The sequence below is a fragment of the Lampris incognitus genome, chromosome 2 (genome assembly GCF_029633865.1).
Source record: "Lampris incognitus isolate fLamInc1 chromosome 2, fLamInc1.hap2, whole genome shotgun sequence".
Classification (NCBI taxonomy): domain Eukaryota; kingdom Metazoa; phylum Chordata; class Actinopteri; order Lampriformes; family Lampridae; genus Lampris; species Lampris incognitus.
This window is the reverse complement of record NC_079212.1, coordinates 20,472,862-20,500,514: the sequence shown is the minus strand read 5'-3', so window position 1 is coordinate 20,500,514 and position 27,653 is coordinate 20,472,862. Positions and strand designations below refer to the sequence as shown.

The 27,653-nt window shown below is 43.2% G+C and overlaps 1 protein-coding gene across 1 annotated transcript; it reads left to right on the top strand.

The window, feature by feature from the left end:
• Positions 1-16,660: 16,660 nt before the first annotated feature.
• LOC130107401 (differentially expressed in FDCP 6 homolog) lies at positions 16,661-27,190 on the top strand. Its single transcript, XM_056273996.1, has 11 exons — positions 16,661-16,832; positions 18,801-18,941; positions 19,214-19,399; positions 20,097-20,324; positions 20,433-20,579; positions 21,521-21,629; positions 21,806-22,098; positions 22,700-22,866; positions 24,127-24,325; positions 25,240-25,330; positions 26,292-27,190. The coding sequence occupies exons 1-11, from the start codon at positions 16,719-16,721 to the stop codon at positions 26,480-26,482; spliced, it is 1,866 nt and encodes a 621-aa protein (XP_056129971.1). The 5' UTR covers positions 16,661-16,718; the 3' UTR covers positions 26,483-27,190.
• Positions 27,191-27,653: the final 463 nt, after the last annotated feature.

The following is a 27,653-nucleotide window of genomic DNA, read 5'->3' as shown; positions in this document are numbered from 1 at the left end:
TGGTTTGGTATTTTTAACTCATAGTAGACGCTATCTAGTTTTTGTGGTCACTGGCTTGTTTTTGTTACCTTGGTTTTAGGTTGTTCCTATTTTGTAGAGCTTTTTAGGTAAGGAACATTTCATATGTAGTGACACCACAGAATCAAGAGTGTTTTGGCCATTTACACACTAGACACTCACTCATGGAGGTCAGCTGGGGTGATCAAATCCCAGCTAATGTTCCCAGTCCAACTAATATTATTGCAGTATTTGTTGCCAGTACCTTGGTATTTTGTGCACGGTCGGTGGGTTCCAGTGTTTGTTGTCTGTTGTGGTTTGAAGAGGTTTGCCTGTAGTGGGCTATGTGGCCATTTTTTAAATTTCATTAAGATGTCCAGCCTGCAGTGAAATGCGTTTCCTCCATAGGAAATGAGTTTCCTCCGTAGGGTGTCGGGGCTTAGCCTTAGAGATAGGGTGAGGAGCTTGGACATTGGGAGGGAGCTCGGAGTAGAGCCGCTGCTCCTTCGCATCGAAAGGAGCCAGTTGAGGTGGTTCGGGCATCTGATTAGGATGCCTCGCACAACCAACTGGGAGGACACCCCAGGGTAATCCCAGAATTTACTGGAAGGACTACATGTCCAATCTGGCCTGGGAATGTCTTGGGATCCCCCACGAGGAGCTGGAGGGCATTGCTGGGGAGAGGGACGTCTGGAGTGCCCTACTTAGCTTGCTGCCACTATGACCCTACCCCGGAGAAGCGGCTGAAGATGAATGAATGAATGAATGAATAATTTTCAAGCTTTTCTAGCTCTCTTTTTCTGTAAAACTGTGCATTCCACTTGGACTCCAATCATTGCTGCTTGCAACTATATTTGTTATTATTATTGTTGCCATTTTGTCACTGACCTCAGGGAAGAATTTCTCCTTCAATGGGCTTTATTGGCAGACAGAATTCCAGGGCTCTGGCAAGGTTAGGTGTTAGGAAAGATACACTTGATATCTCGCACCAACTCCATCTTCAATTTCAGCAATACGCACAAATTTGCAAGGTAACTTTTCGTGGGGAAAAGGCACTGACCCATGTCCGTGACTTATTTGCCACAACCCTGAAGAAGAACGCGCCTCGACACCGATTCAGAGTTAGCGTGAAACCATACGGCCGCTTCTGATGCCCAGCACTGGGTGGAAGGAGCCTTCTGGAATCATGTCCTCCCCTTATTCTTTACCTGTTGCACCAAATTGGGGCCCTAATCACACCAAGTTTAGGTGTTAGGAAAGATACGCTCAATATCTCACACCGATCCAATCAATTTTGGTAGTATCGGCAGCTTTGCGAGGTTAGGGTTATGGTTAGGGTTAGGATTATGGTTCAGCACATTTGTACTCCTGTGCAGTAGCTGAATCTTTAAAGCAGTCTTTTATGAGTGGGCCCAGATGATTTGACAGCATCACAGCCATTTTTAATTCTCCCCTGCTTGTCTACAAGATCCAGTTGCATTGATGTTAGATTTTGAATGATACGAATGTACACAATTAATTCACGTAATAGATTATGCCAGCTCCAAAAAGCCAAAACTCCATTTAGGAAATGAGCTTATCTAGACGGTATAGTGTCATTACCCTCCACTACATAACCATAACACCACTGTGCATTACCAACCTTCACTTCTTGGGCAGTCATTGTCCCAACAGAAGGAAGTGGCACTGTACTGCTGGGTTCCACTGCTGGATTGCAGTGTCTTCTGTTTTTCCTGATGGCCTTTGCTTTTTATATGTGCCTAGTAACATCTGCTATCCCCTGGTGGTAGCAAGCATTTTCTACGGAACACCAATAATGTGCACTTAGTGTCCCCTTTGTTATGAATGGCCATTTTTGTGACCATTCATTTTTAAAAGAGCACGTATAGGATGCGGCTCTGCTCTGGGCTTTGGTATTCGGACCGTCTCCTCGCTTTGCCAGAGGGCTCATGTATCTCCCTCTGCTCTAACGTCTCCATTATTTATTTATTTATTTTTTACAAATAATTGAGCCAACAGCTGTACTAATGAATCTGTAGTCATTATTAGGGTAGTAACTAATGAACTGTTTATACCACATTTAAACAAGTAATAATAATCTGTGCACATTTTGTATCTGCACAGTTTGAAATATCACCACATTTCAACCCTCCTTTCTCAACATACTGTAGCCTACAATTATTGTGTGATACATTTACTATGGTTAAATGAGGTTTGCTTGGAGAATCATGCTTAAGCGAACATTATTTTCTTAATGTTAATTTAAGTATTTATCATTCCCAAAGTATAAGACAAAGCTTAAAAAATGCTATCTTACTTTTCTGACCCCTACATTGATAAAATGCTTACTATACTACATAATACGAGACAGCTGAACAAGAATTGTCACATCCCCTCGCCCTTGACACCTGCTCACCTCTCCTTCACCCTGGCACACCTGCCTGTGGTTTCAATCGGCACACCTGCTGGCCATCAAGCAATCACTCCCTCTCCCTTGACACCTGCTCACCCCTCCTTCACCCCGGCACACCTGCTGGCCATCAAGCAATTGTCCTCACCCTTAAGAAGCCTCCACTGTGGATCAGTCTTCGCTGGAATGTTGCCATTCATGGTTCGTTGCCTAAAGGTTATTGCACGTCCAGTCCCAGTCCTAGCCTGCATTCTCTGATGTTCATAGTTTTTGCATTCTTGCCTGCCTGTCTGATTTTTTGCTCTCTGCTCTTCAGGACTTCAACCTGCCAGTCTACCTGCCACTGAGCCAACTCCTGCTCTACCCCTGGGATCGGCCACTTCAATAAAGACTTGATTTCTTCCCTTACCTGGTTGTCCCGTCTGCTTTTGGGTTTTTCCAGATACGTGACAGTATGTTCCAGCCACTGTGGACCCAGCAGACCATTCCACCACAGACCTGACCACGGTCTGCCAGGCTATAGCCAACCAGGAATCGGTCCTCGGCCAGCACAGCCAGGTGCTACACGGGATGGCTGACGCCCTTCGTGAGCTCAGCTCAAAGATCTCCAGAATCCAGACCCAATTTAGTGCCTCCGCTAGCCCGGGACCCGCCCCTCCAGCTCCTCCACCCTCAGCGCCATCAACTTCGGCTAAGGAACCATGGGTTGCCCCGCCCGATAAGTATGATGGAGATTTTGGACTTTGTCGCCCTTTTTTTCTATAAATTTATTTTCCCTTTTTTCTCCCAATTTAGTGGCCAATCGATCCCTATTTTAATTCTAACACCCACCCTCGTACTGCATGCGTTCGCCAACTGCATCTCTCTGGCCGGCAGTCTCAAAGGAGACGCTTCCCCACTTTCGTGACAAGGCGACTCCAGGCCGAAGCACTGTTCTTTCCGACACACACAGAGACGCATTCACGTGACGAACACAAGCCGACTCCGCCCCCCTCCCAAAGACAGCCTTGCCAATGATTGCTGCTTCATCGAGTCCGGCCATAGTCGGATCTGACGAGACCGGGGCGCGAACCCCAGTCCCCAGTGGGCAACTGCATCGACACAAAGCCGATGCTTAGACCGCTACACCACCGCGGACTATTTTGTCACCCTTTTTTGATGCAGTGTGAGATTGTGTTAACCAGCAGCCCCAGTCATATTCCACGGATGGAGCCAAAGTCGCTTACATCATGGGTCTTCTCCAGGGAAGCGCTCTGGATTGGGCTACAGCGGTGTGGGAGATGCGGGCCCCCACTTCCTCATCCTACGCTGAGTTCACCACTGCTTTTCGATCATCCCATGCGGGGAAAGGAAGCTTCAAAAAGACTGATCTCTCTCCGCCAGGGTTCCCGCAGTGTCGCTGACTACTCAGTTGAGTTCCGTACACTATCAGCGGAGAGCGGATGGAACAACGAGTCCCTCTAGGCCGGGTTTTCCAACGGTCTAAGCGAATCCATAAAGGACGAATTGGTCTCCTACCCTGAGCCTGGAGGGTTGGAGGAATTGGTTACCCTGGCCATTCGTGTGGACAACCGTCTCCGGGAGCGGAGGAGAGAGAGGACGCGCCGCTTTCCTGGTCACAACAACTTTCTACGGTCCACACCTCCAAACTCTGGGGGCCAAGCTCGCTCGACTGAGGCTGACGTCCTCCGAGAAAGCCCAAGGCATGATTCTTCCCCAGCTTCAGAGCCGATGCAACTCGGCCGCTTCCGGCTCAACCCGGAGGAGCGTCAACACCACATTACCGAGAACAGCTGCTTGTATTGTGGTCAGCCTGGTCACTTTCTCACCTCCTGCCCTCACCGTCCGTCAAACTAGCAGGCTCACGAGGGAGGGGGAGGATCCTCGCAAGCCCAACTGTCTGCCCTCTGTCTCCTCATCCACGTACCCAGTTGCAAGCTACCATCAGTTTTAAAGGTCAGTCCACTAAACTTTTGGCTTTAATTGACTCTGGAGCTGATGAAAGCTTTTTGGATGCAAGTGTTGTGAAGCAGTTAGGTCTTGCCACTGTGAGTCTGGACCAGCCTCTTGAAGCTAATGTCCTGGATGGACGTCTCCTGGCCCGGATAACCTCTAAGACCGAGCTTGTGCGCCTCCTGTTGTCGGGAAACCAACAAGAGGAGTTAAGTTTTTTTGTTATCAATTCTCCCTTTGTTCCATTATACTTGGTCATCCCTGGCTGGTTAAACATAGTCCCCATATTGATTGGTCATCGGCCAGAATTTCAAGTTGGAGTCCCGTCTGTCATGCCATATGCCTCCAGTCTGCTCTGCCTCAGTCTGTCCCCTGTCAGGTGTCAAGCCCTGAGACCTCTGACATGTCACTGGTGCCTCCAGAGTACCATGACCTCCAAGCCGTGTTCAACAAACAGCAAGCTCTCGCCCTGCCTCCTCATCGCCCCTATGATTGCGCTGTTGACCTGCTGCCGGGCGCTTCCCTCCCCAGCAGCCGTCTATATAGCCTCTCCAAGCCTGAGTGGGAGTGAATGGAGAGGTACATCAAGGACTCCTTGGCTGCTGGTCTTATTCACCCTTCATCGTCACCCCTTGGTGCGGGGTTCTTTTTTGTGGCCAAGAAGGACAAGACCCTTCGGACGTGTATTGACTATAGAGGCCTCAATAACATCATGGTCAAGAATAAGTATCCTCTGCCCCTCATGACTTCTGCTTTTGATTCTCTCCAGGGAGCCACAGTGTTCACTAAACTAGACCTCCGCAATGCTTACCACCTGGTCTGGGTTCGAGACGGAGATGAATGGAAAACTGCCTTCAACACCCCCCGGGGCATTTTGAATATCTGGTGATGCCATTTGGTCTCACTAATGCCCCAGCTGTCTTCCAGAGTCTGGTCAATGACATCCTACGTGACATGTTGGATCGTTTCATTTTTGTTTACCTGGATGATATCCTGATTTTTTTCCAGAGACCTGTCAGAGCATGTCATGCACGTCCGCCAAGTCCTTCAACGGCTTCTGGTGACCGCCTTTTCATGAAAGCAAAGAAGTGTGAATTCCATGCTCCTTCAGTCACCTTCCTGGGCTACATCGTGGCCGATGGGCGGGTGAGAATGGACCCCACCAAGGTCAGAGCGGTTCTTGAGTGGCCAAGCCCGACCAGCCGTAAGCAGCTTCAGAGGTTCCTCGGTTTTACCAACTTCTACAGACGGTTCAGCCGCAATTACAGCCATGTTGCGGCCCCACTAACCGCTCTTACCTCCACCTCCAGACAGTTCCTGTAGATCCCTGTAGCAGAGGCAGCTTTCCAAGCCCTCAAGCACCGCTTCACCACAGCTCCTATCCTCATACAGCCAGACCCAACCAAGCAGTTCGTTGTAGAAGTGGACGCCTCTGAGATTGGGGTGGGGGCGGTCCTTTTTCAGCGATCCAGTGAGGATGGCAAGACACACCCCTGTGCCTTCCTGTCTCACCGTCTCTCCCCAGCTGAAAGGAACTACGATGTGGGGAATCGTGAGCTCCTGGCAGTGAAATTGGCACTGGAGGAATGGCGACATTTTCTGGAGGGGTTGAAGCTTCCTTTTATAGTGTGGACTGACCATAAGAACCTGGAATACATCCAGTCAGCAAAGCGACTCAACGCGTGCCAAGCCAGGTGGGCGCTCTTTTTTGGTCGTTTTAATTTTTCTTTGACTTACAGACCTGGCTCCAGGAATGCCAAGCCCGATGCTCTGTCTCGTGTGCATGGGAAGGAGTCTGAGCCCAAGCTCCAACCTGACACCATCGTTCCCTCTACCTGTGTGGTTGCGGCTGCGGCTGTCACCTGGAACATTGAAAGGGAGGTTGTGGCAGCACAACAGACTCAGCCCGACCCAGGTAACGGTCCCCCGGGGCGCTTGTTTGTTCCAGATGCTGTTAAATCTAGTGTGTTGCAGTGGGCTCACTCTTCCAAACTTGCCTGCCATCCTGGAGTAACCCATACCCTAGCCTTCCTCCGTAGGCGGTTCTGGTGGCCTTCCATGACGGAGGATACTGGGTCTTTTGTTTCTGCCTGTCCTGTTTGTGCCCAGAATAAGCCCTCCACTCGGGCCAGTGCCGGTCTGCTGCGCCCCCTGCCTGTTCCACACCGTCCCTGGTCGCATCTGTCCTTGGATTTCGTCTCTGGTCTGCCTGCCTCCAACGGTAACACAGTTGTACTGACTGTTGTTGATCGCTTCAGTATGTTTGTTCATTTTTTGCCCTTGTCTAAACTGCCTTCGGCCGGAGAGACTGCGGATCTGCTGGTCAGGGAGGTTTTGCGGGTCCACGGTCTTCCCCGTGATATAGTGTCCGACCGTGGTCTCAGTTCACTTCTGCTGTCTGGAAGGCTTTCTGCTCTGCCATCGGTGCCACCGTCAGCCTGTCATCGGGGTTCCATCCTCAGACCAACGGCAAGGCCGAGAGGGCCAACCAGGTATTGGAGACTGTTCTCCGCTGTCTGGTGTCTGCCAACCCATCCTCTTGGTCCTCACAACTTCCCTGGGTAGAATATGCCCATAACACCTTGCCATCGTCTGCTACTGGGTTGTCCCCTTTTCAATGCCTTTACGGCCATCAGCCTCCCCTTTTTCCTTCTCAGGAGGTAGACATTCTGGTTCCGTCTGTCCAGGCCCGTGTCCGTCGGTGCTGTCAGACCTGGCAGCGAGCCCGTGCTGCACTGCTCAGGGCCTCCGGCCATTACCAGCGCTTGGTGGATCGTCATCGCACCCTGCTCCGGACTACTCCCCCGGTGACCAGGTATGGCTCTCTACCAAGGACCTACCCTTGAAATCGGACGCTAAAAAACTGTCCCCCAGGTATATTGGTCCCTTTTCCATTGTCAAAGTCATTAACCCCTCTGTGGTCCGTCTGAAGCTGCCCCGCACACCCCGGGTTCATCCTTCCTTCCATGTGTCCTGCCTCAAACCTGTCTCTACCAGCCCTCTAGTTCCTCCGGCCCACCCACCCCCACCTCATCGTATGATCAACGATCATCCTGCTTATACTGTTCGTCGTCTCCTGGACTCTCGTCACCGCGGTCGTGGCCTGCAGTATCTCGTTGACTGGGACGGATATGGCCCGGAGGAAAGGTGTTGGGTCCCTCGTCGCCTTGTCCTGGACGCGAATCTCATCCGAGACTTCCACAGGACACACCCTGATGGGCCTGGTGGGTCGCCCGGGGGCGCCCCTCAAAGGGGGGGTACTGTCACAATCCCCCCCTTTCCCTTGACACCTGCTCACCCCTCCTTCACCCCGGCACACCTGCTGGCCATCAAGCAATCCCCCCCTTTCCCTTGACACCTGCTCACCCCTCCTTCACCCCGGCACACCTGCTGGCCATCAAGCAATCCCCCCCTTTCCCTTGACACCTGCTCACCCCTCCTTCACCCCGGCACACCTGCTGGCCATCAAGCAATCGCCCTCACCCTTAAGCAGCCTCCACTGTGGACCAGTATTCGCTGGAACGTTGCCATTCATGGTTTGTTGCCTAAAGGTTATTGCACGTCCAGTCCCAGTCCTAGCCTGCATTCTCTGATGTTCATAGTTTTTGCATTCTTGCCTGCCTGTCTGATTCTTTGCTCTCTGCTCTTCAGGACTTCAGCCTGCGAGTCTACCTGCCACTGAGCCAACTCCTGCTCTACCCCTGGGATCGGCCACTTCAATAAAGACTTGATTTCTTCCCTTACCTGGTTGTCCCATTTGCTTTTGGGTTTTTCCAGATACGTGACAAGAATTGGCTCCATATATTAATTATTCTTATCAAAACAGGAAAATTTAGCTTATTCAATAAAGAAAAATTTAATCTATTTCATCCTGGGTACGACATTAAACTGCAACTGTCGGGTCGTCGGCAGCTAAACTGGCACCCCCACTTCAACCCTTGGGTTGTTGTGAGGAGGGTGTGTGGACACCCCGCAGGACTAAAAACAAAATCTGTCAAAGGGCGGATGAGTTCCTCTGTGAACACAATGATGACTCAACCAAACTCAATCACCATACCGGATCAGTCGAGGCCTGGGTTAACAACGGCCACGTCCTTCACCAAAGACATGGGAGAGAATGTCACTGACAAAGGTCATAAGGTCTGGCGCAGTGGTAACAGTCTCAAACATGTCCAAGGTGGTGGATTTATGGTGCACAAAGACACAGTCAGTTCAGTACTAGAATGCTCAGCAATCTCAGACAGGATCATCACTCTGCGACTAAAAGCTTAACCTTGCAACATCAATTTTATCCAAGTCTATGCATCAATGACAGATCACACCAACAAGGAGATCAAAGAATTCTATGAAGAAATTGCATCAAAAAACAAAAACAAAGATATTTTGATTGTGCAGGGTGATTGGAATGCCAAAGTAGGCCCCGAGACACACACGAACTGCAGAGGAAACGTTGGGAAATTTGGTGTGGGAGAAACTAATGAGAGAGGTCTCAGACTACTCGAGTTTGCGTGTGAACAGCAGCTGGTTCTGGCAAACACGCTCCACCCCTCACAAGAACTCATGGAAAACTACATGGCACTCACCGGATGGCATAAACCACAGCCAAATAGACTACATAATAATGTTGAAAAGGTTTCAATCAAGCATTGTAAGAAATAAAACAAGATCCTTTCCTGGAGCTGATATAGGAAGCAACCACGATTTGGTGGTGATGACTGTCAACATAAAGCTGAAAAAGCAGAAAAGAGAAAAGAATGGTAGAATCAAATATGACCTTGAAAAACTAAAAGATGCAAACGTTAGAGACAAATTCCAAGCCAGAATTGGAGGACGTTTTGCTGCTCTCCGGAACTTAGACAATGTTGAAGAAGTGACCGAAAAGTTCTCGGAAGAAATGAACAAAGCTGCGCTAGAAATACTAGGTAAAAAGAAGTCCAAGAAACATCAATGGATTCAAGATAGAACATTGAAGCTATGCGACAAAAGATGCAAAGCCAAGGCTCTGAAGTACAGCTCTAAATAATGCAGGGAAGAATACAGAAAATATAACAGTGACGTGAAAGCTGTGATGAAGAAGGATAAGGAGGAATGGATTGAACAAGAATGTCGAAGTATTGATAACAACAACACTAAAATGGCTTTCCAAACAGTGAAGAAATTAACTACAGAACAAAACGTATAGACATATGCTATTAACGATGCAAATGAAGAACTGATCTCAGACAAAAAAGCGATTGCAAAGAGGTGGGCGGAATACTGCAGTGACCTTTACAATTGTGACCTCAATGAAAATCAGATAGTATACAACCAACTGATAGTTGATGAGAACAAAGGCACAAAAGACGAAGATCACATCTTAAGATGCAAAGTTGAACAAGCCATCAAATGTTTGAAAAACGAAAAGCACCAGCAGCAGACAATATACCAGCGGAACCAATCAAAAATGGCGGCGACGAAGTTATAGACATTTATAGCCTGAAGAAATGGCCTACACAGTGGACTACTGTGGTACTGATTCCACTTCCAAAGAAAGGAAACCTGAAATTATGCAGCAACTACAGAACCATTAGTCTAATTAGCCATGTGAGCAAGCAAGGTAATGCTCCGGATCATTCTCAGGAGAATTACACCACAAGTTGAGCAGATGCTTGCTGAAGAACAAGCTGGTTTCAGGTCTGAAAGAAGCACAACAGAGCAAACCTTCAATTTGAGGGTTCTTTGTCAGAAATTTATAGACTATCGACGAGAAGTCCATCACAACTTTATTGATTTTAAGAAAGCCTTCAACAGAGTGTGGCAACAGGCTCTATGGTAAATCATGAGAAAACATAACATCAACGAACACCTTGTCCAAGTTATCGAAGCTCTTTATAAAGATTCAAAAAGTACAGTGCTAGTGGACACCACACTCAGCAACTGGTTCACTAGAACAGTAGGAGTGAGACAAGGTTGTTTACTGTCACCTTACTGTTCACCATGCCTTTTCATTGTATTCCTTGAAGAGATCGTCACCAATGCTATGGAGGGTTTTGAACAAACTCTCACAATCGGCAGAAGAAAAATCACCAAACTTCGCGTTGCAGATGACATAGATCTAATCGCCAGCAACAGGGAAGAACTAGCTGAAATGACCAGAAGACTGGTTGTCTTCTGGTTATTTCTGTCTACATACTGTCAACATACCCATATCTAAGGATATGGGTATGTTGATCAGTACTCAAAAAAGCAAAATCATGACAACAAAAGATCACACGAGGAGGGAGACTGAAGAGTAGAACATGAAAATCATTGTTGGCAGCGAAAAACTTGAGGAAGTCATGTCTTTCAAATATCTCGGATCTGTGAGTAACGAAGATGGAAGACCGGAAAAGGAAATTAGGAGCAGAATTGCCATCGCAACAAGCACAATGACCAAGCTCAACATGATCTGGAAAGATAAAAACCTTGGAATGAAGCCAAAAACGCAACTGTGCCGCACCATCATAATAGCAACTCTTCTATACGGTGCAGAATCCTGGACCCTAACAAAAGCTATGTAGAGAAAAATAAAAGCCTTTGAACTTAGCACATATAGAAGAATATTGCAAATCCCATACACAGAGCACATCACCAACATTGAACTGCTGAACAGAGTTAAGGAAGCTATAGGTGTGCCTGACATTCTTCTGTAAGAAGTGGGGTTGTTGTGAAGCATTTAGTGTGTTGGTGTAGTGTTCTGTGCCTTACACGTCTCACTCTCAAACTTCACCGCTGGCAAGCAGAAATGCGAAAAAGAGAGCTGAGCAGGTAAGTCTCTCCCTGCCAGTACATAGCCTCTCCGACAGCAAGCCCTATGTAGTGCCTCCTCGTGGCGACACACGGTAACTGGGTACACCTTGGACTGGCTGAACTACAAGGGACTCGGAGGTCTGTCCCCTAGACGTGCGGTACGCAGGCCCACCGGTGTGTGGATATTCCCTGATGCCCACGAACCAGCCCCCAGCTATGGGTTAAATAGTGCCACTGCCTAGTGGATACCTCGGGAGAAGAAAAGGCTATGGGAGTAAACCCCTACAGAAAATCAACGTCTACAGTGCTGTTGTTTTTTGTTTTTCTTGCCCTTTTGTATCTGTCTAAGTCGGAAAGTACTGCTGGCATCGTGTGTGGCTGCCGCTTCTCCCTCTCGTAACCCCTCTTTCCCATCCACCCCTGTATGTTTGTGCTATGTTTATCTTTTGTCTTGTTTCACCCCGTTTATTGTAAAGCGACTTTTTTTTAGAAAAGCACTATATAAGATTGATTTATTATTATTATCATTATTGGTCACCATGATAGTTTACTGACAATGGTAAAAAAAAAGGAAATTAAACTGGTTTGGGCACGTTTGTGAACGGAAAGGACACTTGCAAAGGACATCCTGCAAGGCCTGGTAGACGGGACTAGCAAGAGAGGGAGACCGATAAAAACCTGGGTAAACAACATTGGAAAATGGCTACAGATGAGTGTACCGGAGATGGGGAGAGCTGCGGTGGATAGGGGATTATGGAAGAGACTTGTTGAGGCATCAGCTGTGCTCCTACCCATAGGTTACAGAACTGATGATGAATGAGTTATTGCTAAGATTAGGGAAAGGGTGTAGAGATTGAATGCAGGCTAAGTCAATTAATTCTTCTGTTGACATCCTAGGAAACAAAAAAAAAATCGTACAGGGGAGGGGTCATGCTAAGGATTGCTCCAGTGCGTCATTGATCTATGATTTCACCCTAAAAATCTTTAACACAAAAGTGGTGAAAATGGAAAAGTGGTCCAACTCCACAATCCAATACTACATAATTCCCAATCTTGTCACATTTTCAAAAGTTTTCCAACATTTATAATATGTTTAGAAGCAAATCTCTGAATTTCCTTGGTCTAAATTAACTGAGACATTACCATTAGAGTCCAGCAGGCCTCTAGTGTCTGCTAAGGGCAACAAGATTTTATGATTTTTTTTCACTATCCATGTGACACTAACATTTCCTGCCAGTACACCAGCAATTATAACAGGCAATAGTGAAGGATCCCAAGTTAAGCTGAATGTGTTGTTCTATCTCAAACAGCATGATAACAACATTGATAACAATTCATCCATCCATTATCCAAACCGCTTATCCTGCTCTCAGGGTCACAAGGAATTAAAAAGTTAATATATTACCATAAAAAAGTAATCACATGGAACTTTAATGATAACACCAGTTGTAGTGGGAATTGAACCTAAGACTCTATGATTGGGGGACAGTGTCAAACCAGAAAGGCAACCCCCCACCCCTTTTGTCACATGACAGCAAACACAAGGAATTAGAGAAGACCCCACAGCCCTGCTTGTCGTGCGACAGCATAATGAACATAAGGAAGAAAAAAGAAGCGCAAATAAAATTAATCTGTAGTTACCATGTAGATGGAGGAGCCTCTGACTGCGGGACAGACTGAGTTGCAGGTTATGGCCCCCAGGGCCCCATCAGCCTTCACCATCTCATTCTGAAGGATACTTATCAGAGCAGCAGGATCCGGTGAGAAATGTACCGACTTTGTTGGCCCATGAAGTGCTTTGGCTGCAGCAGATATTTGTTTGGGGAGGTGAGACATCACAGAGGCTGTACTGGAAGGCTGATTTCCTTGAGGCTTTTCGGTTATTTGGGTTAAATCCTCATTGCTCTGTGATATGACGGGCAGACTGCCTTTTCTTGTTACCAAGTACTGGGCAGTAGAGAGTTGAACTGGAAGATCTATGGCCAGCTCTGAATGATTGGAGTTTGTAACAGCACTGGACAGTTTTGTGTTTATGGTCTTAATTTTGGGGTTGACAGAGTGTAAAATCTTTTCATGTTGCGTAGTTTGAGCACCAATCTTTGATGAAGCAGATGTTGAAGGCTTTTGATTTCTAGATGCTGTTCTTGCACTCCTAGGTTGAGATAAATTGAAAGGCTCAGGTCTGGTACATGGTTTCTTCTTCTTTGCTTTACCCTACAAAACAATTGACAAATTGTGAAGGAAATAACAACAATGAAGCAATTAAAGAGAAATAAATTCATTGACATCAGCAGGAAGGGAGATGAATACTCACAGCCTGGAGTTTCTCCTCCCACTTCTTGTGGGACTGCACAAAATCCATGGAAGTCTTAAATTGCAGGGATTTTGCGAGCACAGGAAGCCTACTTGGTTTTACAGGAGGCTTTTGGCTATTTTGTAAGCATCCTGGGTCATGGTTTTCAATATTTCGTTTCGAGAGATGAGGCACAGACAGGTATTTAGAATGCTTGGGGTCTGCAGGTATTTTTTTATGTTCATTCTTCATCCTGTGTCGGGAGAGTGAGTTGATAGTTAAGAGAATCAGTTAAAGCTTGTACAAAAATTAATTGTTCCCCAACCCAATCATCTTACCTATTGTGGTCACTGTCAATTTTTTTCTTGCTATGGTGACGCAGGACCGGTGAGGAGTCCATAGTGCCAAGATATAAGCAAGAACTTCTGGACAGAGGAAAAGCTTGCAACAATAAAGAGAGCAAAAATAAATATTAGAACATCTGAAAAACAGAACATTAATCCCTTGATAGCGATGAACAAGACATAAGTGAAGCCAAATTATGGTACATGCATGCGCCACTCTAGAAAAAAAAAACCAAAGCAGTCTACTTGCAAAAGGAACCCTTTTAGCTTGACTTGACTTTAGCATACCATCTAGCTGGGTGTCTTAATCCCTATCGACATAATAATAATGATAATAATAATAATAATAATACATTTTACTTGTGGGCGCCTTTCAGAGCACCCAAGGACACCTTACAGAACACAGTAAAATACAAGCAGCACTGTATCAGACAGCATAAAATCAAAACAGCGGGGTAGACAATAAAAAGTTAATACAACAGATAAGTATAATATCATCATCTGCACAAAACTCAATGAAGCGTGTATCAGACTGAATATGCCAGTTTGAAAAGGTACGTTTTTAGATGGGATTTGAAGGTCTGAAGCTAGGAAGACGAGGTATCATGCAATACATTTAAATATCAAGAAACATGACTTTTCCGCAGATAGGCTTTAAATATGCAAGTATAGTTGGGTACATGCACCCCTCATCACAAAAAAAAAAACCAAAAAAAACAATGGCATTTTATACCGGCAAAAGACACCCTCATTTTCTTTTTAACTTACAAAGCTACTAACATTGCCATGACTCGCAATCCAAAGCTATCAAAGAACTACAGCAAGCAAGAGAGGACAGTTACATGCTGCCGTACGCTAATACAGCCGGACAGGTCTCAAAACACTGAAAATTGAAACGGTATATTGTCGACTGCAACTAGTCAGAACAGCACAGTATTGGCGTGTGGGGGGCAGCCAGCATTAACAAACACTTAATAGTGAATGTTAACAATGTTTTAGCTGAAGGTTAACGCTGTTACGCTAAAACATTGTAAACATTGTTAACGCTGAAATGGCACGATTATGAACATGCTGTCGTTATAAAAAGCAATGTTTTACAAAAGTACTTACTTTAAAAATACAAAGCGTGTACGCAAGCTCCTTCTGCACGTCCACAACGTTTTTGTTTTTTTTTCTTGTTGTCTGATTTAGTAAATGTCCCAACAGTTTAAACAGCTTCTGTTCCCCTTGTTTCGTTTTTTTCCCACCACAGTGGTCTACCGACTTCCTGGCCTCACAGCAGTTTGAAAAAGCGCGCTTCTTGATTGGTTGTGGGAAATGATATTAACCAATTACCGCCATGCTTCGGTCGATATTTATTTTCGACCAATGAGCTACGGTTTTTCGTAAACATTCCTATGGCAACGACGCGAAAGTTGTCCACACGTGATGATATGACGAGATTTGGCTGACCTCCCTAACCATCTCATCTATATTATGTCTCATTTGCATACACACAGTGCTTTATCATGTTTGTCTGGCAGTATTTTGGCTCTTCTTTTTTTTAAATGAGAAAAATTTACTGGGCAGTTTTTTTTTACGCTTTTCAGTATTAAAATAGGCTTCGGTCTTGCAACATAGGGGAGCTCAGACAATGGACGTCTATGTTGTACACATACACATGTAAATGAAAAAGCCTGTATGTGTCAGAATAGCGACTATGAGCAGCAATGAAGTTCTAAAACGAAGAATAGATAACAAAACATCTGGTGGAATTTCCCAACCTTTCAGTTTTATCTTTCAGAGAAAAGGAGACTTTCTGTTTCAATGAAAATTATGTGAAGAAAGAGGTCATTGGATGAGAGCCAGTAGACCCTTTTAGGGGGATAATTACTCAGGATGAGTTGGATTGACAGCTGCCCTGAACCCATTATCCACAAATGTTCTTAAGCAAGACATGTTGACATGGTTCTGTTTTTATTCATTAACATTTAGAGACTATGTCAAGTCAAATCAAGTCAATGTTATTTGTATAGCCCAATATCACAAATTACAAATTTGCCTCAAGGAGGCTGATGGAGAATAGCTAATGACCCAATCTAATATGGGTGGAACCCCGGATTTGACAAAATTACTCTTGCAAATGATTTTGTAGAATCTGCATTGTGTAAAAGATGTTGCCAGAGTCCTTCCTCTGACCGCCCCCTTTGATCCGCAGCAGGCAACCATGTGTCATGGATATAATGAAAACCACCCAAGAGAAGACCAATTCCAGACCAAGTCTTTTGGGGGACCGACTGAAGCTTATCGATTCCAAGTCAAGGCCAAAAACTAAGTTGGCGACTCCAACTCGTGTCAAGCCTGACACCAGAACACTGCAAGTCCGACACCAGAACACTGCAAGTCCACCTAAACGCCATGACTGTAAATGTAGTAAACTAACCATTGTAGTAAAACACAAAATTTCACTACCTTGTAATAATTATTTAGGCTTTTTTTTTCTACACGAAAGAAAGCATATTTCAGATTCTAATGTTTCAGAGACATGAAGTACTACTACTACTACTACTACTACTACTACTACTACCAATAACAATAACAATAATAAAATGGATAAATTAGATTGCACTACTGCAACCCTAGCTATAAGCTTACAGTGAAAGCCTTCTAACCAAACAATACACCCTCTTATATGTAAGTCTTTCAAAACACCCAACAGGTGCTCTAGTCTAGTCAGGTAACCGCACAAGTCTGATGTAGTGTTTGGTTGAAATGAATTCCTGCAATGTTCTCATACAACTCTGGCGCTGAAATCCCTCTGCTGCACCAGCAGATGGCGCAGAGACTAAACTGGTGAAAGCTCAGGGTACCACTGGTCGTAGTAACACGTCGGGTGTGGGTGGCAGCTCTTAAAAGGCGACGTATCAAAACCAAAGGGTAGACGAAAAAAAAAAAAACTGAGAGAACACCAGAAATGAATCCTGCCGCAGACATGGACCTTCGCGCAGAACTGCTGAAGTCCATTTGGTATGGCTTCACAGCTTTGGATCTAGAGAAGAGTGGAAAAGTGTCCAAGTCTCAGCTTAAGGTGAGTGAAGGATCTTCTGACCGCAGGAGTTTTGATTAAGTTTTCGGGCCAATTTGGGTGGGTTCTCCAACCTAACCAGTTGTGTGACCTTGCTTTCGATCTCTGTTGCAACACGCGGTCCTGCTCGGAGTCAGATAACTTATATATATATATATATATATATATATATATATATATATATATATATATATATATATATATATATATATATATATATATATATATATATATATGGCAGCTGATGAGTGCATTGAGCACGAAACAAGTTTGTTCTGCCATTTAACAACTTTGAGCTATAAAGATATATATATATATATACACACACACAAATATATACTATATATATACACACACACACACACATATGTATATATATATTTTTTCTGAGTGAATCACTAATTTTATGCTGCATATCCTTTATGCTCTTTAACAAGGAATTTGCTGATTTTACTTTCTATGTTGTATAAAATTCCCTTGATAATGGAAAATGACAAACAATATGTAGCTGTGTCCAGCAAGAGAATAACAGTCTGTTCTCTGTCTGTATATGAATGGGAGCCCTCATTGCTTGAGTTCTGCCTAGCTTGGGCCATGGTTTAACAAGTTGTAGTGCAAGGGGCACTCTGACACTGGACTCGACCCGAGCTCTGCCTGCTGAACACAGTATGTTCAGCATATGAGGTCATATAAATCAAAAGGATATTGTTAACACAGAGAGCCTGCTGTCACCTTTCTTTGTTTAACGGGACACCATTATTGTTGCTTTTATTGTCTAGGTTTTTTTACAAACACACACACACGCACAAACACACAAATTAATTTTATATTTCCACTATTTTTCTTTTTTTATTCCATTTTTAATTTCCATCATTACTATTGTTTTGTTTTTTGTTTTTTTGACTCGTTGACAAGTTAAGTCATTGAGTAAGGCATACTCTGATGTGTAAAAGAAAAGTTTATTAATCAGATTGTATAGATTGAGCATCAGAGAGGGGGCAGGATATTATAAGCAGAAACTTCCGCCTGCTCCTTTTCGAACATGTAATGTTTGTTTGCTGTGTTTAAAATTATTATATTTGCTTTCTAAGTTGGAAATGAAGACCTACGTAAGAAGAAACATGTTGCTGATTGAATATCTCGCTCTCGTCCTTACCACTGGTTTTCAAAGGAACCGCTGTGTTTTGTTGATTTCATCATTATGTCACTTGTGTTTTGTCTGGGTCAGATCCAGTCCAGCCACCTCCACGCTCTAGCAATCTGCCCCCCGTTTGACAACAGAACCTCATGACTAGGCTTATCCATCTCATGCAGGCAGGCTGTGGAGTGCAAGATGGCCCGGAAAGCACATTCTAACACACTCCTCCAAGTGCTATAGCGCAATCACCTTGAAGCTATATCAGAGGAGACAGGGACAGGATGTGGCTAAGTTTCAAAACATGGAGGCTTGTCTGATAAAATGCATCAGTTAGGTGCAAGTTCTCGGTGTAAAAGACTAACTGTTGTGAACTCTTAAGCTTACCTTGTTTGACTATAGCAATCCTTAATTACTTAGTTGGTTGTTAGGCTGTGCAGAACTATGATGATATTGTTCTGTTTGGAACCACTTTCAAACCTCATTTCATCCTTGAAACACTGCACCTTAAAATGGTGGACAGTTTCTCTGAGAGAAACATAGCTTGTTGGCTTTAACCATAAAGTCTTCTTTCATTGAAAATTATGATACCACAGCAAGTCAGTCTTTATGTTTCAGTTCCTTAAATAAGTGGGTTAGGTCTATTTCTCAATTTACATGTTGTCTGTAGAAAACCAAACTGGTTTAGCCCGGGTAACAACCTGGATTAGGTACTGGAGGTCTGTCCTTTAAACAGTCCTTTTAGCTCTGCACAAGTGCATCAGTTTTTTTTTCTCAGATTTTTTTCCCCTATATTCTCTATCTCTGAATTTGCATGGCTTGGTTGTGTTTTCCAGGTACTGTCCCACAATCTTTGCACAGTTCTGTGTATTCCACATGACCCAGTTGCTTTAGAGGAACACTTTAGGGATGATGACGATGGACCCGTGTCAAGCCAGGGCTACATGCCTTACCTCACAAAATATATCCTGGACAAGGTGATGAACACTAATCCTATCTATGCACTCTCTTACATTCAAATTCAAAAAGTATTACCGTGCAATTATTTCTATTTGTTGTTTTTGTTTCTTTAAGTGTCAAATATCAGAATCAGAATCTGCTTTATTAGCTGAACAAGTTTCCATGTATGAGAAATTTGAATTGGTAGGTTCATATGAAACACTTAGGATGTAATGTGGCATTATCGAGTACAACATCTATGAAGTAGGCAATGTCTAACACGGTGCTAAATCATGACTCGTGTCTCAAGGTTGAAGAGGGCTGTTTTAAGAAGGAGAACGTGGATGAGCTCTGTTGGACTCTAACAGCAAAGAAAAATTACCATCCAGACAAGAACAGCAGCAACATACTGCCAGAGAAAGATGCTTTTCGACTTTGGTGTCTCTTCAACTTTCTGTCTGAGGACAAATACCCTTTGGTCATGGTCCCAGATGAGGTGCGTTCATCTTCAATTCATTCAAAGTGATGAAAATACGACAATAATCTGTAATGCAGTGACTGTAATCCATGACATTTAACAACAAAACATCATATTACAGATATCTAAAGAATGGGTGATTACTTGTTGGATTATCCAAGACATGTTTTGAGGCAAATACTGCCTGATACTGGTTGCACATACTAGCTTGTATGGCCGTAATCATTAAATTGCTGTACGTAAACTCATACTGTAAGGAGTTTTTCAGGGCACAGTGTTAGACTATGTATTTTACTAATTTGATTTGATACAGATTGGAGCACATTATCCCTAGTGTGTAACCTGATGATGATTATTTACCATACAAATATAGGCTGAAGTCTTTTCTGCCACTATGGAGCACCGTGTTTTATGTATACAGCAGTACAGGTCGGTTTTTCACTTGCAGCATGCGTTCTGGTTTCCTGTTGTGTTGTTTTTTTTCCCCTTCTTCTTCTTCACTGCAGCTAGCAGAGGCTGCCATATTAAGCACTAACTTTAAAGGGAAAGTACCATGTATGCTATACTTACAGAACTGGAATCTGATGTTGTCTTGGCGTTTATGTAGGCAGGTGATGCAGCAATGACAAATTATGGAGATGATTCCTCTGCTAAATGCTTGAAAAATTGAATGTAACCAACAGTTTCCCCACCCCCCACCCCCATCTCTCTTCAGGTGGAGTATCTACTGAAAAAGATATGCATGGCTATGAGTATTGAGTTTAACTGTGTTGAATTAGACGACTTCATCTCCCAAGATGCTGTGCAGCAGAATGGCTTCACAGTTTGGGCATTCTTGGAGATGATGAATTCAGGGAAGTTAACCAGAGGAACAGATCGAGGCATTATCAGCATGGCTATTGAGGAAATTTACAGGGAAATAGTTGGTGATGTCCTCAAAGAGGTAGGGGCCTTTACAAAATCCTCTCTGCCACTAATAGTCTGTGATCTGATTCCTATGGATCCGTGTTTAGTGTCAGTAATATTATGTGTGGTGGGGTTTTGCACCCAGGGATATCTGTGGAAGAAGGGCCAGCTGAGGAGGAACTGGAAAGAACGGTGGTTCACCCTAAGACCAAGCAACCTGGCCTACTATACCGGGGAAGACCGCAAAGACTGTCAAGGCAACATAGTTCTAGACGGAAACTGCTGTGTGGAGGTAGGCAGCTTAAGAGCCTTTTATAAATTCAGGTCAAATTACAAGGTTAGCAGGCACACAAAAAAGGACAACCCCTGCAGCTGCTCTTACCGCCATTTCAAAGATTGTATGCTTCAAAAGTTGGGTACAGAGCAAATTAAATAACTAGTTTTCTACGTGTGTTTGTATATAAAAAGACATTCTTTTACATTGTGAAACATGTATAAGGGTTTAACTAATATAAGATTCAGTGCCATACGCTACCAATCCCGGCAGTGGGACCACTGGTATAGTTGCCTTCTTGTTAAGACACTGACTTGTTTATTTTATGTTATTTTATTGTGTTTACTCTGTGTATTGTCTAGGATTTGTCTTTTACCTATTTGTCTTTGTCTGTTATGGACCCTGAGTCTGCAATAAAGTTTTGAATTGAATTAAATTGAATTGAATTGAATTGAATTGAATATATATAATAGCACAATATAGCATAAACTAAATTAAAGGTCAACTTCATGTTAAGTTGGCTACACAGACAGTGCCATCTTGGCTGAAATGTGTTGCTCATACTTGAACTTGGACAATAACACAACAAAGGTTACCAAGCTTTTACATTCCCAATCACATTTCCTTATAAAAATTCCCACCAAGCTCACGTGAATGGAATCATGTTCAAAGTGAAGTCAGGCTGCATTGGGTCAACACTATTGGGCTGCGTTGCTTACTTGTGACATGGTGTCAATGTTTTAATGATTTGTTTCTTTTGGCCAAAAGAAACAATTATTTTTGCTATATTGTATCATGTAAACATACTAGCCAAGAAGTTTTTTTTGCACTACTGTTTAGATAAATACAATAAATCTTTTTTTTTTGTTCAGTTAATAATGATGTGAGTAAAGTCAGTTTGTGTGTTACTGTGCAAAAAAATCTTGATCTTTCAAATGAGTTTGCCTTTTCTTCCTCAGGTGCTACCAGACCGAGATGGGAAGAGGTGCATGTTCTGTCTAAAAACCCTCTCAAAGACCTATGAAATGAGTGCCTCCGACACCAAGCAAAGAAAAGAATGGACCACAGGTTGGGAGGGGGGGTCCCTTAATCTTCCGCAATCGCTCACAAATTTATAAATTTCAACTGATGTTGCTCATTTTACAGATTTCATTTGTTCACAACGGACGATCTTAGAAGTCAAATCATTTATGTCAGGTCACATTACACCACCAATCATCATAAACCCTCTTTCTCAACACTAGCTATACAAACAGCCATCAGGCTGCATTTGGAGGGAAAGTCGTCCCTCCACAAGAACTTGAAGCTGAAGAGACGGGAGCAGCGAGAGCAGCGGGAAAAGAGGAGTCAGGCCAAAGAAGAAGAGCTGCAGAGGCTACGAGCCCTGCAGGAAGAACGGGAGCGAAAGATGGCGGAGCTGGAGCTCCTGAAGGAGGCGCAGAAGCAGACTCAGACCCTCCTGGAGCAGGAGAAGAGGCGCCAGCAACATGAGCAGAGGAGGCAGGCCCTGGAGGTCCAGCTTCGTGAAGCTGAGGAGGTGAGGTGAGGGGAAACGGGGGGGGTTGAAGTCTTTTTGGGAAGGCAAATGGTGAGGTAGCTGGAGGATGAGGGAGGACATAGAAGATTTTGTGGTGTTCAGGTTAGACGAGTGGGTTTGTGAACAAAATGTCACCAGTTGGGGAAAATGTGGTTGAGCGAAGTGAATGAGTAGCGCTCTTCGCTCCCGATATGATCACTGTGAGTTGCCTTTGGATAAGAGAACTAGCCCTTATGTACTCCAAAACGGTCTCCTCAATAAAGAAACCACAAACTGCGTGGGACAGTTTTGGTTCAAAATAGGACACTTGATTCTCACATATTCTCATAGATTTAAAAAAATATATATAAATAGCATTATGAATGTACAAAGCTATGTGAACATTGACAGGAAAGGAGAGGAGGAGGTGAGAGGTTGTAAGCGAAGTGGCTGACAGAAGAGTAGGGAATGGTAAACGGCAAAACTAGGAAACAGAATACCTTACTGAGAAGGCAATGCCACTACTTAGTGGCTCTGTCAGAGTGGTGAGAATGACAGTCATATCCTGCAGATTTGAGGTGGGCTAACTGATATTGTGCTACATCATGTTTTGTTTCTCAAGGCGCGGGCCAGTATGCAGGCAGAAATGGCTCTGAAGGAGGAGGAGACAGAGAGGCAGAGGAGGAGGATTCAGGAGCTGGAAGAGATGCAGAAGCGCCTGGAGGAGGCACTACAGCAGGAGATCAAGGCCAGGCTGGATGAGGAGGCCTTTCGCTATGCTCAGGCTGGGTGAGAATTTGTAGGCATTTTATGCGACTTGTTTCCAGAGTGCACCTGTTATCAGAATTAATCTCTGGTGCTGGATGGAAATTCAAGCCCTTTCCCACATGATAAGAAAAGTCTTCCTCCTGAAAAAAGCGTATGTTTTTTTTTTAATCTGTTTTTGTTTCGGAACATGATTCAGGAAAATGTATGTCGCTGGGAGAAACAGTATTACTTACACTCAGAGAACTTGAAGCCACAGTGTATCTCAAACCACCTGTCAAGCTGGTTTACACTCCAATACCCACCATCTTTTAGATGCATTTACATCTGATTTTTTTTAAACAAAAAAGTAAAATAGAATTGATAGCTGATAACCAAAAGTGCAGCTATATTTCAACCACGCCTCTCCACTAACACGCACTTGCATACATGCTCACGGTTTAACCATAAGATCAGAAAGGAAAATGTTGAAATGAGAAGCTTGTAATTGATAGTTTCTTTCTGCACATAGCAGATAAGGTGATGTGCTCTAATGTGATTTAAAGCTGATCGTTTGGTGATAAAAGAAGGTCATGTTGCATTTGGTTCCTGAGGAAGTATAGCTGTTTTACAGAGGAACCTGTCATGAGCTGCAATCGTTCAGATCTGTCGTCAGGATGTTTATGCATGTGTCGGTGTTTGCAAGTAAAATAAAGCTCAAGTGGATCTAAGCTCAACCACCATTTTCAAAAGTTTTATTTTGATTTGACTACCTGGCCATGTTGTACCGTCATTATAAACAAAAATTATGTTTTAAATTAAATGATGGAAGTAATTTACACTGTCAGAGAGAGGCCCCCACACTGGACACATTTAAAAACAGGTTAAAAACCTTACTTTTTAAAACAGCCTACAGCTAAATTCATAGTGTGTGTGTGTGTGTGTGTGTGTGTGTGTGTGTGTGTGTGTGTGTGTGTGTGTGTGTGTGTGTGTGTGTGTGTTTTTATATTTTGCTATTTTTATATATTCTGTTCTGTTGTTACTTTTAATTAATCAGTGTTTATGGTACTTTTGTTTATTTTACTTACTCAGTTTGAAACTTGTTTGTACTTTTCTAAAATTTGCCTGTACTTTTATTTACTTATTTATTGTGAGGGGGGAGATTTATTGATTTCATTGTTTTATTGTGTGAAGCACTTTGTGTTACATTTATTTGTATGAAAAGTGCTATACAAATAAAATCTGATTGATTGATTGATAATTAAAAAAAATAAAAATGCCAATCGTGTTTCCATTTGTGTCCAGGTTACTGGGTGAGGAGGAGGAGAAAATGAAGGCCCTGATGGCCCTTCAGGAGGAGCAAGAGGAGTACATTCTGAAGACCCAGCGGGAGAAGCAGGAGCTGAAGCAGGAGATGGAGAACAAGTCCCGGGCCTTGGAGGAGGCCCAGAGACAGTTGGAGGAGGTCCGTGCCAACCGATACAGAGTTGACCAGGATGTGGTGGTAAGAGCAAAAAAAAACAAGACAAAAACAATTCACATTTCATTGCTCAACATGGACTGCAATATATTCATACAAATGACTTTCTGTGATAAGTTCTTCCCTGGTGATAATTGATAGCAGCACTTCTGGACAGTAGCATTCAATTTATGTGTTTCTTTGCTGGCTCCTATTGTCAGGACTGTAGTTAGTCAAAGCTTAATTAATTGATCACACAGTTTTGTTTCAGCCTGAGCATAGACAACAGACAACAGACAAACAACAACAGACAGAGACAGTTTTTCAACAGAAAAACTCTAAAAACTAAACCCCAAAAGTGCAATTTTCATCTCCAAAAAGCTTGAAAGAAATGACACATTCTTCTCTCCATGCAGGTAAAAACCTGTGTATTTGTGTGGAAGGAACTTCTGAACAACCTGCTAGAAATTCAATCAGTAAATCCTGTATTGTCTTTGTAGATGTAACTAATTTTTTACAACATTGCTCCTAACTAAGAACTAAACAATATTTTCATAGCACCGTAGATGAAAATATGTTTTGTTTGGTTTTGTTTTTAATTTACTGAGTGGGCCTAATAAACCCGCAACATCAGCTGTCATTTTGGCTTCAGTTTTATGTTGGCAAACACATAATGAATGAGTGGACTTTTAAGCCCAATGTGCTGTGCTTCATTCATTAACTGTTGCATTACCTTTCATCCTCTGATAATTCTTAGCCTTTCTTTAAAACTTTGTTAATAGAGATAAATGAATAAATAAAGATAGTTAGTGGGAGTATCAATGGTTGTAGCAGTAGTAGCAGTAATGGCGTTAGTGCCGTCATTAGGGTTAAATTGCTACTAAGGTTAACAGTTTTGCTTAGAGTGCATTGTTTGAGAGCAACAGTGGTTTTACTGAATTGCTCTCGTTCTCTCATAGGCTGCTCAGAGGAAACTCCGCCAAGCCAGCACCAATGTCAAGCACTGGAATGTGCAGATGAACAGACTGATGCGTCCAATTGGACCAGGAGGTATGTGTCCCACCTGCATGATAAGATTTATTCTCTTTTCTTTACATCTGCAATGTAGACACTATGTTCTATATTATGACAAGTATAGATACAGCCATTTCTGTTTTTTTAAAAATTGTCAACATTGTTGAATTAGCGATTAAATCTTTAAAAAGCCACCCCCCCCTCCAAAAAATGGCTAAAATTTTGTTGACAACAGCAATTTTGCTGTTAATTTTGGGCAGTTGCTTTGCTTCGATATGTAGGTCACTTCACCATGTTGTGGTTTTGTTGGCATTTAACAGTGTACAAAGCAAGCACCATTTTCATTGACTACATTGCAACTTTCCTGAAGCCTCTCTCCCAATTTATGGGGGAAATAAGAGTAGGAAACAAAGCACATTTTGTTTCAATCCACTTTTTGTTAATTTACTGACATTTTTGTGCGTGTGTGTGTGTGTGTGTGTTTCTCCCTTTTTGCCACCGGGGCTTTTCTTCTCTATTGCAACACACTCATATCAAATGTAGCATCATGCAGACTTTAATGGGACTACATATTTGCCCATACAGCCCATAATTTCTTTTGTTGACCATGAAGTGACTTGAATTCCCTTTACTTTTTGTGGTTTGGTCTGTAATTTCATGGACTGCACTGCAACTTTCTTTAAGCCTCTCTCCCAGCCAACTGGGTTAAAAAGATTCAAAGTTTGTTTCAACCACTTTTTGCAAACTTACTAACTGAACTTTCCTTTTTTTAATGTATTTTTTATTTATTTATTTATTTATTTGCCACCAGAGAGATTTCCTTACCTGGATCATTGAGCAAGCATTAAGCCACCAGAGAAAAAGTTTCTAATCCGTTTCAGTGTATTAATCTCAAATGCACCATGATGCAGACTTTTACGTGATTACAAATTTATCCACGATTTCTTGTGTTAATTGTGAGATGACTTGTATATGTCTTCTTTTTTTATGCTTATAGAGAAAAGACCGTCCTTGCGAAGCTCTCTCCCCACTTTCCAAATCCCCACACAGCAGGACCCTGGACTACGTCTCAGAAAGCAGTCTGAGGAGCAGGATCAGTGGAGCAAGGAGAACGTTAACAAGAGTGCAGGGTGTGAAGGGGAGAAACGCCTCTCCCAGGCCTCCAATGGAGACATGGATATCCCGTAAAGAACTTCAATCAGATAGCTTGTTAAGTTCGTCTATGATCACACTTTAAGGCATTGTGAAGAACACAAGTCCACTGTGTTAACTATGTTCTTGCTGTGGGATGGAGGACTGCAAGGCAAATAGCTCAAGGGAAACGGACGGAGACAGACTTTATTGCCATTTGTATTAAAAGTCGGATAAACTCACATCTTCTTGCAGGCAGCAATGATTTTGAACATGTTTTAATGATGTTGTTTTCAAAACTAATTTCACTTCAACCCAAGTGATGCCTGCTGTCATTACAATGATACCTCACAGTGAAGAAATCAAATCTTAAGTGTGACAGTTTTGAAAATTTGAGGGCCATTTTTGTCTTTCAGTGACTATGATGTGAATATATTGTTCTGTATTATAAACAGGTCGAAAACGTCCATCCTTGTATATGTATTTCAATTTTTTAAGCAAAAAACTTTTTGTTGCATAACGTGATTTTAATCACTGTTGATAGCACAATGTCATCCCAACAGTATCTCGCTACAAAAGAAAAAAGGTGAAAAAAGAAAGAGCCTGAGACAAGTCTCGTACACTTCCTGTTTCTATTATCGGTTAGCAGGCTTGTAAATATTAGAACGCATCAGAGGTTTTTGTCTGTGCCTCAGTTAACTGTAAAATCTAACCTGTTAGTCAGGTGAACTGTAACGCTGATTTTTGTAATAAAATTTCAACGGATGCATGATTTCCGGATGTTTAAACTCCGTTTTGTATTTGCTGATATTATATGTATTTTCAGCGTTAAAATGTCACAGCTTTGGCGTTCCCGACGCTGAGTTTGCAGTTTCCACATCTACTTCAAGGTGTACGTCATTTCCCAGTTAGCGGAGCAAAAAAAACAAAACAACCCTGACGCGCTCGCTTCAGCGCACATCTGAGTCAACAGAGACATCCACTGACTGAAAAGGCAAAGCACCCGTCTGCATTAGACAAAGATTCCCTTTTCTACTCACTTGTGATCACAGTTTTTCTACACAAAGTTTAGGCGTGTAGTTTTTTTAACGTTTAATCCATTTGGATGGTTTCTTTTGTTTATATGGATGTGATTTCAGTTAAAAAAAAATCAATTCCGTTAACTTTGGGGGGGGGGGGCGTGTTGTTACACGACCAGACGGAGGGAGCGCTGTTTTTCCCGTATGTA

Excerpts from the sequence above, each read along its gene's own strand:
- LOC130107401 (XM_056273996.1), top strand. The coding sequence starts at position 16,719 with ATGAATCCTGCCGCAGACATGGACCTTCGCGCAGAACTGCTGAAGTCC. Across the intron at positions 20,325-20,432 it reads TTGGTGATGTCCTCAAAGAG|GGATATCTGTGGAAGAAGGG; the intron begins GTAGGGGCCTTT and ends TTTTGCACCCAG. Across the intron at positions 22,867-24,126 it reads TTTCGCTATGCTCAGGCTGG|GTTACTGGGTGAGGAGGAGG; the intron begins GTGAGAATTTGT and ends ATTTGTGTCCAG.